At 43.6% G+C, this 17,266-nt stretch overlaps 1 protein-coding gene across 3 annotated transcripts in view; it reads right to left on the bottom strand.

Annotated features, from left to right (window-relative positions):
• The window catches only part of NETO1 (neuropilin and tolloid like 1), a gene marked incomplete at both ends in the record, with an annotated part of 87,034 nt that extends 75,724 nt beyond the window's left edge, over nt 1-11,310 (bottom strand). For 2 of the 3 annotated variants that reach the window (XM_082852649.1, XM_082852650.1), the window contains 4 exons: nt 3,864-4,112; nt 8,815-8,949; nt 9,188-9,241; nt 11,283-11,310. In XM_082852649.1, the coding sequence (XP_082708775.1) occupies nt 3,864-4,112; nt 8,815-8,949; nt 9,188-9,241; nt 11,283-11,310 (466 nt within the window). Of the gene's footprint in view, nt 1-3,863; nt 4,113-8,814; nt 8,950-9,187; nt 9,242-11,282 lie in introns of those variants that run through there. The other variant, XM_082852651.1, reaches the window with a different exon arrangement.
• Between the last annotated feature and the right edge of the window lie 5,956 nt (nt 11,311-17,266).

Here is a 17,266-nt window from a genome sequence, read left to right as displayed (position 1 = left end):
CCTTGGCCCTTTTTCGAACCTCACGCTGTCCTTCATTTCTGCAGGCCCTGGGGGTTTGACAGGCTGACTTCTCTCTGACTGTTCCTCAGTCTCACGATCCTTCTTGTGCATGCTAGACTATACTTCTAGGTGATTCACCGTTGCACTGTGGACCCAGGGAATGGCACAGTATCTACAGACAACCACATCCATAACGTAAAAACTGCGGAGTCATCAAAATGTGCCCGAAGCTGGAAAACCCCTTTAAGTGTGTATCTGTGGCATCTTCTCTGGCTCTGCCTTCCTGCCCTCCAAGTCCACACATGATCTCCAGCTGGCTAGTTCTCAGTGACCACCAGTTCAGAAGTAGCTTCTAGGAACGCAGGAGCAAGGGATTAAAAGGCTATGTTTTAAAGTTGACTCAGAAAGGAAGTCAAAGATATTCAGATATTAAGAGATAGAAACAAGTTTTGAGATAAGAGTTGACACAAATTAGTGTCCCAGTCAGGCATGGCCGAAGCTGAAGGCTGGACAGGGGTACTGACCATGGCAATTTGGGACCTAGAGCATCACTGGGAAAAATGGTCCATGTTATCAAGATGAATCATCATGTACCTTCGCTGGATGCTATTCAACATGGTTCAATATTTGGATTTCACACTCACTGTACAATGTTCTGATTCTAATCTGGATGCCCATGTATGGTCGCTTACAAGAAACACTGAGCTGTGTGATTCTAAGAATTCTTACTAAAAATGTATGTGTGGGCTTCCCTGGTGGCGCAGTGGTTGAGAGTCCACCTGCCGATGCAGGGGACACGGGTTCGTGCCCCGGTCCGGGAGGATCCCACATGCCGCGGAGTGGCTGGGCCCGTGAACCATGGCTGCTGAGCCTGCGTGTCCGGGAACCTGTGCTCCGCAACAGGAGAGGCCACAACAGTGAGAGGCCCGCGTACCGCAAAAAAAAAAAAAAAAAAAAAGTATGTATGTTTATATGCGTGTACATATATGTACATGTATATATGTATATTCATATGTATGTATATGTGTGTACATTCACATGTATGTATATATGTATATTGGTTAATGTGATTCATTCCTAAGAGTGGGTACCCTCTCACTGCTGACATCAAGTTTCTGGGACTGTAAATTAAGATCCAGATCCCAGATTATGGTAAATTCTCAAAAATAATAAAGACCACCTAGGCTTCCTACTGCTATTTCTGCTCTAACGTATTTTATGACTGCTATCAGAAATAACTATAAGCCTCATGTGGAGACTTAGGCCCACTTAAACCTAATAAGGAAAAGTGACATCGTGTGGTATTAGTTTTTCATATCCATTCCAAAAAATCAGGGGAAGAGAAGTTGTAATTTAAAAAGTCTGGGACACTTGCTCTCCCAATAAACTATGCCAAGCCTCCTTTACTTTTAAAGAACACGTGATCAAGTTAATACAATAATAGCTATCAACAGTTGAGATCTTATAGGAAGTGAAGAAATCCATAAATATGCATTGGTTGATAATCAAACAATCTTCAAACAATCTTGTGAGTAATCCACATTATCCCTACTTTACAAATAAAAATATTGAAGCATAGAACATGAAGGATCATGTCCAGAGTTTACAGCAAGCAAGAAATAAGAAATCTAGAATTGGAAGCCCAATCTGCTTCCAAAACCAGTGTTCCTCACAGCTGTGCTGGAGTCCAGTTCTCGGGGTGACTGGGTGGGAAGATCTCTCCTCGAATGTGCATCCCACCCTGGGGCCCTCGAGATTTCAGCAATGCTTTATCACGTAAATGATTAAGTTGACTTGAGGAGCTCTCTCAGTTCCCACAGGTCACCGCTTGAAGCATACCACCAAGTAAAAATGAAGCCCAAATTAAACTAAAGCCCGCCTGACTCCCTATTCCCTAAACGCTGTCTAAATGATCACTAATCCCTACCCAGTTCCTCCTACATTAACTAAGTGGCTTCCTCAATATTGCCTCTTTATGGAATGAGCTGTAGATGACTGCGCCACTCAGGCAATGTCCTTGGGCCATAGCGTGTCAACTTGTGCAGTCATGGAAGTTTTACACAACTCCTTTTTATGGTCCTGCTTTCCCCTCAGATGCCAAGTGTAGGTTTCCCGGCACCCTTCACTCAAGCTTCTCTGAGTGACAGCAGAAGCCTCAGTCTATCCTTAACTCATTCTTAATTACATGGAATCATCTCCTCACATTCCCCTCTGATTCAGATGTTCCTGGTAATAAAATCTTCTTCTACAGATGAAGCAAGGTGGATCTAAAGAAACAAGGAGCAAAGAACAATGCTTGGGAACAAAGAAGCTTTGGAAAATCTAGGATATCAGATTGAACGCCACCATTTATGTATCTCAAGTAGAGCTAGAAACGTGGATAGAATTGCTTAAGTCGATAAAGTATGTTAGTTGACCCTACATCTCTAATGAAACTACAGTTTTAGATCCCCTCACGTTGTTCCCATGATCACCAGTCTCAAGGTGAAAATATAACTTACAAAAGCCTAGATCATACCATGTGCCATTATTTTTAGATCCTAGTTATACTCAAAATTAGCAGTTAAGAAAACATATATATATATTTCCATTGAAAACTCTAGCACTAATAAAGTAATCTCAGTGTTTACACCTTCCTGGAACACATCGAATCGGTTTGACTGCCACATGTGAAATACCCATGACTTTTGTGACCAATCCAATATTATTAACAAAGCATAATAAAAACCACAGTCTCTTAGAGATATTATAAAAATATTCCTAATGTTTAAGGCTAAGGCATATGGTAGGGTTAATATCTTACTTATTTTAATTATTATATTATTAAACCATAATATCACAATAAAAGTCATCATTAATCTTATATTAATTATTTCAAAAATGTTAGTGCTTGAACTGAGTATCATAGCCCTGCTCTGATGTTACCTCTGTAACATGGAATGGAAACTTGAACAAATTTTACATACATTCCAATTTAATGTATTGTCTTTTATAACCTGAGTAAAACAATATGTACAAACTTAAAAAAATGTAATTATAAATAAATAATGTCCTTTATGTAAGTTGAGTCATTTTTCCATTAAAAAAAAGTGACTTCATCAAATCTCAAATTGCTTCAGCCTGATGTTCTTGCAATTTAAAAATATAACCAATTTTTATTATATTAAATGATAACTCATCATAAAGTGAGCCAGTCAACATCACAGACCCTTTTTAATAGCAACAGGTTAAAAGGAAAACTGACATAGAATAGATAATTATATATAACAGCTAATGCAGGCCAGACCTTGCAAATGGGTGTTTGGCTGCAACGGGGCTCACTTTTCCTTTTACCACAACTCTTCGCAATTTGCATTTCTGAAAAGAGATTAGACTGACTGCTTTATACTAAGACCCATTTGCTTTAAAAATTATAATTTTCAAAAAAAATTATAATTTTCAGAACAAATGAATTTTTTATTTGAGTTCTCCAAAGATCATTTTGATGGATACATTTTACAATATTGCAATTGCCTTTTCAAGTTTATTGGGATTCAATGCATAATTAGTTTCTCTATTACAGACGGCCTCTCAAATTACACGTTTCAGCGTAACAGAAGTCCAACTAATTAACTGTGCTGCTGATGACCATGTAGACCCCTGAGTCACTATGCCGTACCTCTAGTGTAGGCTAAATTTTAAAGAAAAATTATTTTCCTTTCGGAATTAATGAAATGAAAAGAGAAAGTATTGTAGGTTTGGTTTTAAATAGAACTGGGAAACTCTTTGGAAATTATAAAGTTGTCTTACAAAAGTTCTTATAGTATGAAGATAGAAAATCAAGGAAGGAAAAGATATAGGGAAAAAAACAAGCCCCCACTTACCAGGCGTGAAATTGTACCGAGCTGAAAATCCCATAGATTCCAGCTCTCCATCAGCAAAAAATTTAATCCATAGAAATCTTCCACTGGATTTTATTACAGGCGGATTTTGTTGTCCACAAAAACGTCCAATTATTGGAGAAAATCCAAAAGGTCCATCTCGAACTTCAATATGATCAAATTTGCACTCCCAAGAAGGTTCAATAGAGTACTTTTCATCAAAATAAAGTTCAATGCACTGTCTTGGGGCAGCTGGAAAAAAAAAAAAAAAAAAGAAAGATTATGTCTAGAAGGTCCTTTTTGTTTTGTTTCTTTGCGGTACGCGGGCCTCTCACTGTCCTGGCCTCCCCCGTTGCAGAGCACAGGCTCCTGACGCGCAGGCTCCTGACGCGCAGGCTCTGAACGCGCAGGCTCAGAGGCCATGGCTCACGGGCCCAGCCCCTCTGCGGCATGTGGGATCTTCCCGGACCGGGGCACGAACCCGTGTCCACTGCATCGGCAGGCGGACTCTCAACCACTGCACCACTAGGGAAGCCCTAGAAGGTTCTTTTTAAATCCGTAGTTTGGTTTCTCTGATTGTACTTCAGATTTTATCTGTATAACTCCTATCAAATTTTGACTGTGATATGCATAGAAACGCTAAGCAACTTTGTTATTCTTAGCATCCTAAGAGATAATACTTCCATAATAATGTCTAAGAGATGCTTCTTAAAACTGATGATGTTGCACAAAATATTATCTGATATAAAATGACCACTTCAATATCTAACACAGAATGAATAAATCACAGTAGTTTTGTGAAAACCTGCTGACTCAGGTTTAAAAAGTAGAGAGGCATCTCTCTGTCACTTTTCCCACATCTTCAGGAGAATCCAGTTTTAAGGTCAGAAACTTGAGAACTGTTCAGCATGGAGTTAACCCATTCAAATAGTCCCAATTAGATGTGTTGATTAGATTGAAGTGTGTGTGGAGGGATATTAAGAGTAATTTTCCTAGAACGCAAATATTATCATGTCATTCTCAGGTTTAAACTTATTCAGCAACTCTCTATCAGCTATAGGAAAATGATCAATTCACTTGACGTATAGGTTTCTTAGAAGTATCCAACAGCTCACCCTGCCAGGGTCTTTTCACCTCACATACAGCCTACGTTCAGGCCACTCTAGGCATATCATGTTTTCTAAGACAGCATGCTCTTTTAGGCTTTCGTGTGTTTTCCCACTTTCTTGAGTACATATATACCTCCAATCCAACTCCTGTTTATGTGGGAAAATCTTGCTTTAAAAAAAAAAAATCTCCTCTCTACATCTACTTACTAAAGACAAAACCCATATCTATTCACCTTCTTTTTTCAGCATTCATGCACAATACTTGTCATTGAGAATTTCTCAAAAAAAAAATCTTTGTTGGGTGAATTATAAATGAATTTATCTTCATAAACGTGTTTACAGCTCTTTAAATAACCACGGAAGAGCCTGATAGGGTGAGCCGCTCCATAAACCTCCACATGGATGCATTCGCTAGTGCCCTTCCATTCTTCCCTTGTCACGGTCAAAACTGTTCAAGATTCTGGCATTCCAGGCTGATACTCAGCCAGAGTACCCCCAGAATAGCCATTACAGCTGTTGAAATGGCCACACGTTGATCCTAGTTAGTAAACTGCTGTCTTGAGTCCTTCAGTTGCTTTCTAGCCACTTGATGCTCTTTAAAGACCAGTCCCCTCCAGAAACTTGAAAGTTAAGTCCTGCCATGGCAGGCCCTGCTTCCCACGTGGTCAGCAATCATTCGGAATGACTACTGTCCCCCCACACAAGTTCTTAAATATATACTGAATATCACCCTTGAATGGCTTTGAAACTAAAGCCTTGCATGCGTGGGTATCAAAATGTATATAGAGTTGAGATACACGATTACTTGAAAATTAGAGACTTACAAAAACAATAGGATCCTGATATTCTCTGGCTTTTCCTTCACAGTCCGTGTTGACTTTCTCCTTACTCTGCCCTCCCTTACATGTCATTTTCCAGAAATCTATTCTATGTCTTCTTTCCTCTCTCTCTAGACCAGGGTTCTGGATGCCACTAGCATCCCAATGGAAAGAGATTATAATATAATAATGTCTGCAGCTCCGTCTAAGCCCAATTGAATCAGAATTCCTGGAGGCAGACCCAAGCATCTGGATTTTCCAAAAGAGTTATAGTGCTCCAAATACGCTTTGGGTAATTTTATTCATACTCGCAGCCTCAACAGCAAGCACTATATTTATCACCTATAAATATATATTTTTATCCCAGAGCTATCCACTGAACTGAAGACCACACATCCCATCTCTTCATGAGACACCTCCATGAACACCAAATGGAACACATTATTTTTCCTTTAACCCCCTCTTTCTCTACCTCTATTCCTTAGCTGACATGGCAATTCCATGTAACACACCACCAAGCCAGAACTTTAGAATAGTCCTGAGATTGCCTATTCTCTCATCCCTACATCCGGTCACGCAAGACTCGGTTTCCCAAATACCTCTCATTTGTTCCCTTGACTCCACCATCAATGTCACTTCTGTAGTTCAGGCTTCTCCTACGGTTTACTCCACCTTTCACAATAGTTTCAGCTTACGTTCTCTTCCTCTAGTTTCTTCATCGAAATCTCACCTTATTATTTTTCTCGAGTTATTTCAATGGCCCTCGCTTGTCTGTAACATAAAGTCCAAACTTGCCTGGGTGGAAGATGGATGCCAAGTTCTCCTTCATCTGAGGCCACCTGCCCTTCAGACTCCTCACTTGCTGCTCTCCTCACCCTCTGCAGACACCCTATGATACTACACGTGTGTAACCAACCTCACCGCGGCTCTGAACCTCTGCACACGCTATTCTACACAGAGGACGATTATCTCCTGAATGTTCTTTAGAACTGAGTGTAAGCATCTCTTCCTCCTTATAGACTTCTTGTCTTTCTCTCTATTCCAAAACTGCTCATCTCGGGGCCACTTGAGATTGTTTACCGAAAAAAGCATAGTCCCCAGGCCACATCGTAAGTTCCATAAGGCAAGTACCATGTCTATTTTGTTCAATACTCTCTGAACAAGAGTGGTTCAGCAAATATTTGTTAAATGAATGGATGAATGGAAAAAAAGACAAGTATGAAGTATTTCAAGATGGGTACAGAAGTATGATTAACAGTGACAGGAGGTTCTATTTATTGCCCAACTTTTAAGTTTTGTCCTTGACATGACTACGAATGAATGCAAATATGTGCATGATATTAGAATCAAATGTTAGCAATGCATTTAAATTATCAATAAGAATAAACATGAAAGTACAATTAACATGCAAAGATTTTCTTCGGAATTACAAGAGAATTAGTTGATGTTATTCTTTTTAATAATTTGTAGTTTTGAAATACTGTTGCTTCAAAACACAGATTATGTTATATGAAGTTAAGCAAGACATTTAACCCTTCTGTGCCTCAGTTTCCTTATATGTACAGCAGGGACAACAAAAATACCAAATTTCTATGATTAAATATCTATGTATATGTACACAAGTCGTCCCTAGGTCCCTGCAGGCAGCAGGGGAGAGGGGAGGCGGATGGTTCCAGGACCCTCCTTGGACACCAAAATCCAAGGATGTTCAAGTCTCAAGTCCCTACCTTGGCCCTCTTTATTTGTATCTGTGGGTTTTCACATCCTCAAATTCAATCAGTCGAGGATCTTAAACTAGTACTACACGATACAATTACACAGTATATGTATTACTACACATAACAGATATGTAATATTAACTTGATAGAAAAAACAGCTAATTTTAACCCAGAATTTCCACATTTCAGTCTCCTTTTCTATCTATCATAAGAGGAAGAAAAACTGCCGGAGCTCAGTTTCTCAACTTTATGCTTTTATTATCAGAGCTTATTTCTCTCTCTTCTTCTTGTAATATGGTGTATCTTTGCTAAAAGTTCAACTTGAAGCATGACAAGAAGAGAGGAAAGATCTCGGTCCAGAAATTACAAAAAAAATCATTTCTAAATGAAAGTCTTGAAATCAGTTAACCAGAACATCTTGAAATTTGAAAGATCTATCAAATTAACATGTTCCTTGCTTATAAGTAAACAGTGAGCATAAATACCATCTTTGTTAAGGTAACTCTGTGTGTGTGTGTGTGTGTGTGTGTGTGTGTGTGTTGGGGGAACACAGGGGTTGGGGAGGTTGAAAGGTTTGGGCTATTAAGTACTAACACATAATATTGAAAACTTCTATCACTAGATGAAATGTTCATGTATCAGTATCATCCTTAATAGAGAGATGTCTACAAGGGTAATGGAAATGGAAATGTTCAAAGAGAACTGCATCCCTTTTTCAGCACTTTTTATCCTTCAAGCTGGGGAAAAAAATGATGAAAAGAAGCATCATCATTTGGAATCCTGACTTTGGCATGAAAGTACGAAAATATCACTTGTGAGCACAAACTAATGCAACTGCTATTCAGATTGACATTTGGAAAATATGATCATAGATGTACTTCCGACGAGAATATGTTTTTTGTGCTTCATATTATTTAAGAGAAAAATAACAAATGTATAGGTTATTCTACTAATTATTAAGCCAAAAAGATACCAGTTGCCCAAACGGTTACACATTAGGTACTATTATGCCAACCATGCATCCATTCCATTAATGTAGAATTCCAAATCAATTACACGAGCTGCGAAATAAACTGTTGTTGATTTCTTTTTATTTCCCAGAATTTACCTGTTTATAAACCATTACTAATAATTTCAATAATTAACTGGACCCCAGATTTTACAGCTATTTGATTCACTCAGAGATATTTATGTGTATGGTCTCCAAAACCAATTTTTGTAATGTCTATATGCATATTGTCCATCCAAAGCTTAGAGGTGGCCAGATTTAGCTGAATGTTTTCTCCAGCTCTGGCACTGGCTTCCTCACCTTCTATGATGTAGATGCACTCCCGGTCAGGGGGGTACTTGCTGGGATAGTTCGGAGAGGTGAAGACACCTCCGTCTGCGTGTTTTGTCCAACTTCCACACTGCACAGACTTCGTTTCTGAGGTGCTTTGCTTTTCTGGAAAAAAAAAAAAATTTTTTAAGCCACTATCCAATTTTTTATAAAACTAAAAATAGAGAGGACATTCTTACAATATCCATTAGTAAATTAACTTCTAAATGGTGTCGTAGTCAGAACCAATCAATTATACACACTATAAAATGCTCAGATAGTCTGGAATATTAAGAATGTGGGGAAAATAGGAAAATGCAAGTGATTGGAGGTCTTCCACTTGCATTTTTCCAAAGAAACACACCTGTTCCTTGCTTGGTTGCCCCAGACAAATGGAGGATGATTAAACTTGCTACAACTGAAACAAAAAAAGAAAAATTAGAAAGCTTAATGTACACTGAAATGATCAAATTCTATAACAACATAACAATTTAAAGATAAAATGATATCAAAGAAGGTTACTTTATCACTTTTAACTATTCCGAGTAGACTCAGAACTTGCAAAAACTGATAAAATGTACAAATTTGTACTGATAAATTGTACAAATCAGGACAACTTAGGAATCTCCTCAGGAGGTAATGCCAGTTAGGAATGGCTGAGACCCAAACTCCTAAGGCAAATGCAGACTTCAAGACTAAAGAGTTAATATTGTCACCTACTAATGTCCCATTACAGCAGGATTTCAGGAGTATGTCTGAGCTGCTCTTTGTGAATGACCTTGCTAGCATCTTTAAAGGAAGAAAGAGGGACAGCAGGTAAAAGGGTGAAAAGGAAAAGTTGTATTTTCATCAACCATGTTATCGTGTTTTAGAAAATAAATACTTAGGCAAAATTCTATGGCAGGTCGGGGGAAGGGAAAAGAAGAAAAACAGACTAATGTGGATTGACGGTATTAAGCAGCATAATTAAAAATATTTCTTATAAAATGATGAACTACCAAGTAACGCCAGTCCTCAGCATTTTCTAAGCTCTGAAATTCATCTCTTCTAGCCTTAACTTTGATTTAATATTTATTATTATCCAGAAATATTTTATAATTTTGAGAAAGGTTATTTCTATAAGCATTTTATTGAGTCAGTTTTTCCAGTATCAGAAAGAGCCTCTGATCTGTAACTTAACAGTAAATCTACGAAGACCACTGAAACTTGCCCTTCTGTTTTACTTCCATATCCTTGATTTACTTAATATTTTTGCAAAGCCTAAAACTGAGAAAAGCATGAAAGTCATCTAGTCTTCATAATTTCTGATTTTTCATTCTCTATTTCTGTTTTTATTATTGACTTTGTTGCTCGATTACCTAAAAGCCCTAAGTTCCATTAGGTGTATAATCATACGTCCACTTAAAAACGCATTTGGAAGAGGGAAGGTATAATTCATAATGCTTTCCTTAACTAAAGCTCACTACAGGATCTTACAAATTTATGCTGAAAGATTATTCCAGGAAAAGTCTGTGGGCCTTGCTATTAGTATTTGAGAAATGATGTCAATTATTGTACTTTGTACTCTAGCCTGGCTCTCTGCTTTTAGATGAAAATATCAGTCGTTGCTATTGTCTGTGCTCAGGTAGGAAAACAAAAGTCTTACTTTAACTTGCCGTGTTTCTACACCTACACACACGCACGCGCACACACCCGGGTGTACAGCCATCAGTATCAAGCTGGAGTTTGGGTGTTTTCACTCAGCTTTTCCTGTTCTGCTGGCATCACGTTGTGGAGCGTGTGCTGTGATTAACACAGCGGCAAAGCCGGTCCTTTGCGTGGCATAGCCACCCTAATCCTTGCTTTATAAAACTGTGAGATTTCCACCATATATTTTCTTACACTGCCGTTTACTCGATGACTTCTGACACTATTTTCCTCCAATCCTCCCCCCCCCCCCGCCCCAATTGCACGCGCACCACACACTCGTGAAGCAACACTAGAGGGCTATCTACTCTCCGGAAGAGTTGAGCTTGGCCCTCGCCCTCCCCTCGGGGGCTGCGTTCAGGTGAACCACAAACTACCCACGGGGGTGGGCAGGCGGGCCGGCCGAGCTCAGAAGCCCCCGAAAGGAACTATCAGGCCAGCTCTCTCCCTCTTTCCACAGGCCACCTCGCTCTTGCGCACGTGCCCACCCCCGAACTACTCGCCATGCTCTGCCCCGGGATGTTCCTGCCCACGGAAAGGCTGTTTTCCGCGGCAGATTCTGCGATCCAGTGACCACCGCCTTGCGCAGCCCGCACGCCGGTTCTATGATGCTGCGATACAGAAAGTTTACATCTGCCCCAGACTCGCGGGGCCTGCGCGGTCCGGCGGGAGCGCTGCGGTGGCCAGGCTTTCCCTGCGCGTTCGGCCACGAGGGAGGGCAGGCGGGGAGGACGGCACCCGGAGAGCCCCGGCGCGGCGGGAAAGGTACTCACTGTGAAACAAACTGCGTCCATAGATCATGTCTGTTCGTTACACCCGAGGCTCCGATCTCCACTAATTCCATTTAGAGACAGGGAGACTTCCAGTGGTCGGGGAGAGGTCGGAGTCGAGAGGTGTTTTGGATATGCAAACCAAGAGCAAATGAAGGGGGGTTGGGGTGGGGGGGAAGTGAGAGAGGAAAGAAGGAGATCGGAGCCCACACGGCAGCAAGATCCGGACCCGTGCGTCCTCCGCCCCGGGCTCGCGCTCGCCCTCTCAGCGCCGCGAGGCCAGCAGCATCCTCGCCGTGACGCGCGCCTCACACCCGGGCGCCGGGCGCCACCATCAGCGCCGCCGGCGGCAGCACCCTCCTCCTTTGCATCACCGCCGCCGCCGCAGCCGTCAGGAGGGCGCGCGGGCAGTCGGCGCGCGGGCGAGCCCTGGGGTGTCCCGAGCCGGGGCCGGGCGGCGGGCGCGGCGAGAGGAGCGGGGCCCAGTCCGGACCGACGGCAGCCACGGAGCGGACGGCTGCGGCTGGGGCTCGCTCAGTCCCCAGTTTCATACACCACGAGCAGCAGGTCGGAGCAGCCTCCGAGGGAGGATGTCCAGCAGCCCTCCTCTCTCCAGCCCTTGGGGATCTTCCGCTGAGGCATTGAAGACCGGAGGAAGGGGTCGGTCATCGGCTCGCCGGGCTGCGCGCCACCTCTGCGATCTCGCGGAAAGAGGAGCGGGGGGTGGGCGTCTGGGAGGAGGGCCGGAGGGTGGTGGAGGGGAACCGAGGTGGCAAAGGGGGGCGGGGACGGGAGGGCGGTGGGGGTGGGGGGAGCGGGAAAATGACAGTTACCAGGTGGGCGCCTGAGTCATCGCCTGGGGCTGCGCGGCCCTCCGGGAAGCCCGGGGCCGGCGTGAAATCGGGCAGCTCCGCGCGGCCGGCGCCCCCGGGGCTGGTGCGCAGCGGAATGGGGCGGCGACGGCGGCAGCAGCAAGGACAGCACACCAGCTCCGATCCCGGCGGGGGGGAGGGGAGGGGGACGGGGAGAGGACCAGGCTGGGATCCGTCACTCGGCCAGCCTGGGCCGAGGGGGCCAGAAGCGCGCCGGCAAATCCCGAGCTGCATCCTCGTGCGGGATAAAAGGCGTGCAAGGGGGAGGGGCCGCCATGTGAAAATCCCTTTCGGGGTTCAAATTTTCACTTTTTAACGATTAGAATTTCCGGTAGATCTGTCCCCCACCCCTCATATTCCATCTGTCTAGAAGAAACGGGTTCTGTCTCCCTTCGGGGGTGAAGGCTTTGCCATTTACTCCGGTCTCGGGCTGGGAGACGAGGCAGGGGCGCGCCGGAGGCAAAGGCAGCATTAAAAGTTTCGCGTTTTATCAACTGGCCCGATGCGGAGGTCGCCCGCAACAAACTGCTCCTGCGAAGACACGGGCTTCTAGCAATTTTCCTTCACCCTCCCCAAAATATTTAAAACCCCCAAGGCAAACACAGATCACCTCCTACCCCACCCCTTCATGGACAGACGCGCGCGCGCGCAGCGCGTTCAACTCGGAGAGAAAGAGGAAATTAAAAAAAAAAAAAAGAAAGAAAGAAAGAAGGAAGAAAGAAAGGAAGAAAGAAAGAAGAGTTGCTAGGTAAACAGTTCCGAAAAAACACCCAGTTTGTAAAATGCAAATAAATGAATATGAAGCACAGTAAACCCGGGGCGGCCCGAGGAGGGCTGGAGCGCGCGGAGCGGGGAGTCCCTCCTGGGCGCTGCAGCGCCACCCTCCTAACCTCCCGGCTGCGTCCCGCCCTCCAGCCGCTACAGACTCCGCCCGCGCCCACCGGCCGCTAGCCGCACCTCCGGGTCAAGCAGAGGCCGGCGACGCCCGGCCCCCGTCTCGGCGGCGCGGGACCCCAGGGGCGCTCAGCCGCAGCCCCCGCGCCTCCCATTCCGCAGACCGGACTGGGACTCCTGTTGGGGGTGACGGCGGTGAGGAGGTGGGCGTAGGGAGAATTAAAGGAGGTAGAAAGCGGACAGGCGCTTTGCTGCGAAGACTAGGGTCACCTCAAAAGGCAGGAGAGAGAGGCAAGGGCCGGGAGAGTGGCCCGGAGACTGGTGGCTGCCGGGCTGCTGCCGCCGCCGGGCTCCCGGCCTGACCTCCACCTTCTGGCACCTGCTGCTGCGGCTCGGGGCAGCCCGCGTGGGCGCGTGCGCGCGCGCGGGTGCGGGTGAACGCTCGTTGCTGTCCTGCCCTCGTTTTCCCAGCAGAGCCGCCGGGAGAGGGTAGAGGTCTACAGACCAATAACTTGCAATGAGGTCACCCCCAAGGCCGGGGGGAATCCCCGAGCCCTGGAAGCAACCTCGAAGACTCCTTCCGTCAAGCTTTTGGCCCTTTGATTCCCGGAAGCTGCAGGCCCTCGACGGTGGGGTAAAGTGATCAAATAGAGAGGGGCGCGCGCGTGCTTGCGTGCGGGCGTGCGTGTGTGCGTGTGTGTGTGTGTTTCCGTCCATTTAATGGAAAGTGGGTAGATGGGGCAGGATGGAATGGAGAGCTAGAGCGAGAGAAGGAGAACGCCAGACCGCCGGACCAAGAGAAAAGGGGAGGGGAGAGAGGGAGAGAGAGAGAGAGACGCAGAGACAGAGAGAGAACACAGAGAGGGAGAGAGACTGCGCGCCCGCGGAACGCCAACTCCATCTGAACTTGGTGCCTGCAAGGGGAGCTACAGGCTCGAGAAAGGAGCAGGGGGTGAGCTGACGGATGGAGAGCCCGGAGGAGCGTCTCAGAAAATCCGGGTGTACCTGCCCACGTATGTACTTGTAGAAGGATCAAAGGGGAAAAAAAATAGCAGAAGGTCCCTAGGGAGTTGTGTGACCCACGTGCGATTCTTGTGCCAGCGTGGGGGTTGTGTGTGTGTGTGTTAGGGCGGGGGGATGAGTGGATGGGAGTGGAGTTGAGAAAGAGTGGCTAGTGCACGGTTAGAGCAGTTAGTAGATGGTGAATAGATGACAAAGGAAACAGGTCACCGATGGGGGAGGGAGGGTCATTGAAAACTGGTCAGCGACACAAGTTGGCAGTAGAATGTTGACATGTTTAAGAATGGATAGTAATTATTTTTTGCATCCAAAAATCTTATTTACAAAAATAATTTTTTGGAAAAAAATATCCTTCAATGAAACAGTGGCGACGTTAAAATTTTTCTTAAGGGAAACCACTGTATTTCTCAATAGCAATTTGAAGGTAGAAGAAGGGAAAGTTGGTCTTTGCTAAATCCGTCCACTCAAGTATGTCTAACATGTTTTCCCTTCTCTTTGCTTTCCCAGGACACAGGTCGTTGTAATGTAGCCAAGGAAGTGGCCACTGAAATATTCCTAGACCGATGGGTGGTCCTTGCATCTGAAGGGGGATCCAGGAAATTCAGGAAGGAAATCCCAGGGGAAAAAAAAGAGGGGCACCCAAACCTTTTGTCCATGTCTTTATTCCTCCCATATCCCATTGGCCAGCATGTCTGTATTTGAGATCAAATTCTCATAAATAGGGGCCTGCCTCCTGGGCTGTGCCTGGGGCTGAAGGGTTGCACTTCGGCTCAAACCTCAGTGCTGATGGAATGAGAGTGCACATCCCGGACCTGGTCTGTGACAGAGGCTCTCAGGTCCTCTATTCATTTCTTCACTCACCAAGAGACAGTCAGGCAGATGCTAAGGCTTTTGCTCTGCTCCCCTAATCCTTCCAGGTTATGGCTGCAACTTTTTTCTTGAAGAGTCCATTAATTTTCCTACACACACACATGCACAAGGGCTTTTAACCATCCACCACGTCCTGCTTGCTTGGCAAACTCTCTTCTCACTTTTGAGCTCTGAACTACCGCTTGCTGAGTAATGCTGCCTCCCTGACGGAGACCCACGAGTTTTTACTTTCTGAGAAAAGCCGACATATGGGAAAAGTTCAGCTTCTCCAAGGGAAGGTTTTGCTCACATATGGCCAAATTTTAAGATGTGATTTTGTTGAAAGAGAGAGCTTATAAACTGCTAGCTTTTATAAGTTCAATGTGCTGTCCTAGAAGAGGGTGCTTTGACACAGTTCTCCGAAGTTAGCATTGCGGTAGAGACTACTTATAGGATATAAGGCAGAATTAATGCCTCTTGAACCCAATTTACACTGTCACTGGTTTCCTTTGAGCCTGCACCCTATAACAATGAGTGATAAGGAGGATTTCCAAAACCCTGTAAAGAATCGGTGTAGGACACTTGCTCTTCTGATTTGAAAGTAAGTAGTATTTAGCTACGTACACGTAGTTCTCTGTAGAAAATAGTAAAGCCCCAGGCCCACTAGGGATCTTTCGTTAATTCATCCGCAGTATTGACATCTTCAAAGGATTTTTTTTAATAGCTAAAATAAGTGACGTTACCAAAAAGAAAAAAGACCAAAATCAATAGTGTTTCTGATACATTCTGTATTATATGAGTTTCTTGAAAATCTCCTACCATATTTTAATTGACATAGTTCTGAGCTGTAAAGTTCTGTTTCTTCCATTTTGTTAACTCACTATACAAGTCATAATATTCGTTTATCAAAGACACCTGATAAATAATTGCCGCCAAAGATGGAATTTTTTTGGAAAATTACCTGCAATATTCTAGTAGGAAACTGGGTTTAAGCAGCACTGATGAAGCCATTTCCTTTCAGTCTGTAAATGTATCCTGACAGAGCAGAAAATCTTCATAAAATAGGAGACAGATAGGACCTTTGAAATCTCACATTTAAACTAGACAGGATATGTTATGAAAATGACTAGGGAATATAACATATGATTCTCTTCCTAGTACGAATATATTGTATTATATCACAAGAATATTAGCCTCTTGTGGGCAAGAACTTTCATAGCACATTACTTAACCGATTTTCACCTATACTTGCAGATATGTAGCTGTTGTCTATGTTGTTACATATTTACCGTTAATTGTCCTCCAAGAAAAATGTATTATTATGTCTGGAAAAATATGAGGGGAATAAAAATAACTCCATTATCTACCAATCTATGCCAACATTTTTTTTTAAACCTTTATTTTTCTTCTGGTTCATTTTTAATTGACAGTAGCTTATAAAAATAAGATTGAGATTTTTTAGTAACCGCTGGCCTAATTAAATCGCTAATAATCTGTAAATCAGCATAAACTAAAAGAACATTTCTAAAGATATGTATTGAGATTGAAAAGTGCATTTTTCTGTAAAGGAGCCACCTTCGTACTATATCCACTCACTGTTATTTTGGGGAGAAGATGAGCTTCCATCAAGAGTTTAAAAAGAGATTTAATCATATTTAGAAAATCCATTAAGCTGAAGGATAAATATACATGTTCCATGTCAAAACATCCATTAAAGAAAACAAAACTACTTAAAATTGCTAAATTAGATGTGTGAATGATACTTATGGGTTAGGTATAATTTTTTTATCCTTAAGTATATAAATTAATAGCATCACCTACATTTACTTGCTTTGGCTAGTTTAGGACATATAGTATTATTATTATAACAATTTATTGGATATTATATGGATGATTTAGAAAATAATAAAAGACAAGATTTACCTGTTGGACACAACAATGTAAATCAACTATACTCCAATAAAATTTTTTTTAAGAAAAGGCAAAAAATGGGTTCCCTGGTGGTGCAGTGGTTAAGAATCCACCTGCCAATGCAGGGGACACAGGTTCAAGCCCTGGTCCAGGAAGATCCCACATGCCTCGGAGCAACTAAGCCCGTGCGCCACAGCTACTGAGCCTGTGCTCTAGAGCCCGCGAGCCACAACTACAGAAGCCTGCGTGCCTAGAGCCCATGCTCCGCAACAAGAGAAGCCACTGCAATGAGAAGCCCACTCGCCGCAACTAGAGAAAGCCCGCTCGCAGCAATGGAGACCCAACAGAGCCAAAAATAAAATAAATAAAATAAATAAATTTATTTTTTAAGAGAGGCAAAAAAAAAAAAAGGACTTAACTCTAACCCTGAGTGTTAAAGTA

Source organism: Leucopleurus acutus (assembly GCF_964270905.1).
Source record: "Leucopleurus acutus genome assembly, chromosome: 13".
Lineage (NCBI taxonomy): Eukaryota > Metazoa > Chordata > Mammalia > Artiodactyla > Delphinidae > Leucopleurus > Leucopleurus acutus.
The sequence above is the reverse complement of the archived record's forward strand: the minus strand, read 5'-3'. Positions and strand labels throughout refer to the sequence as shown.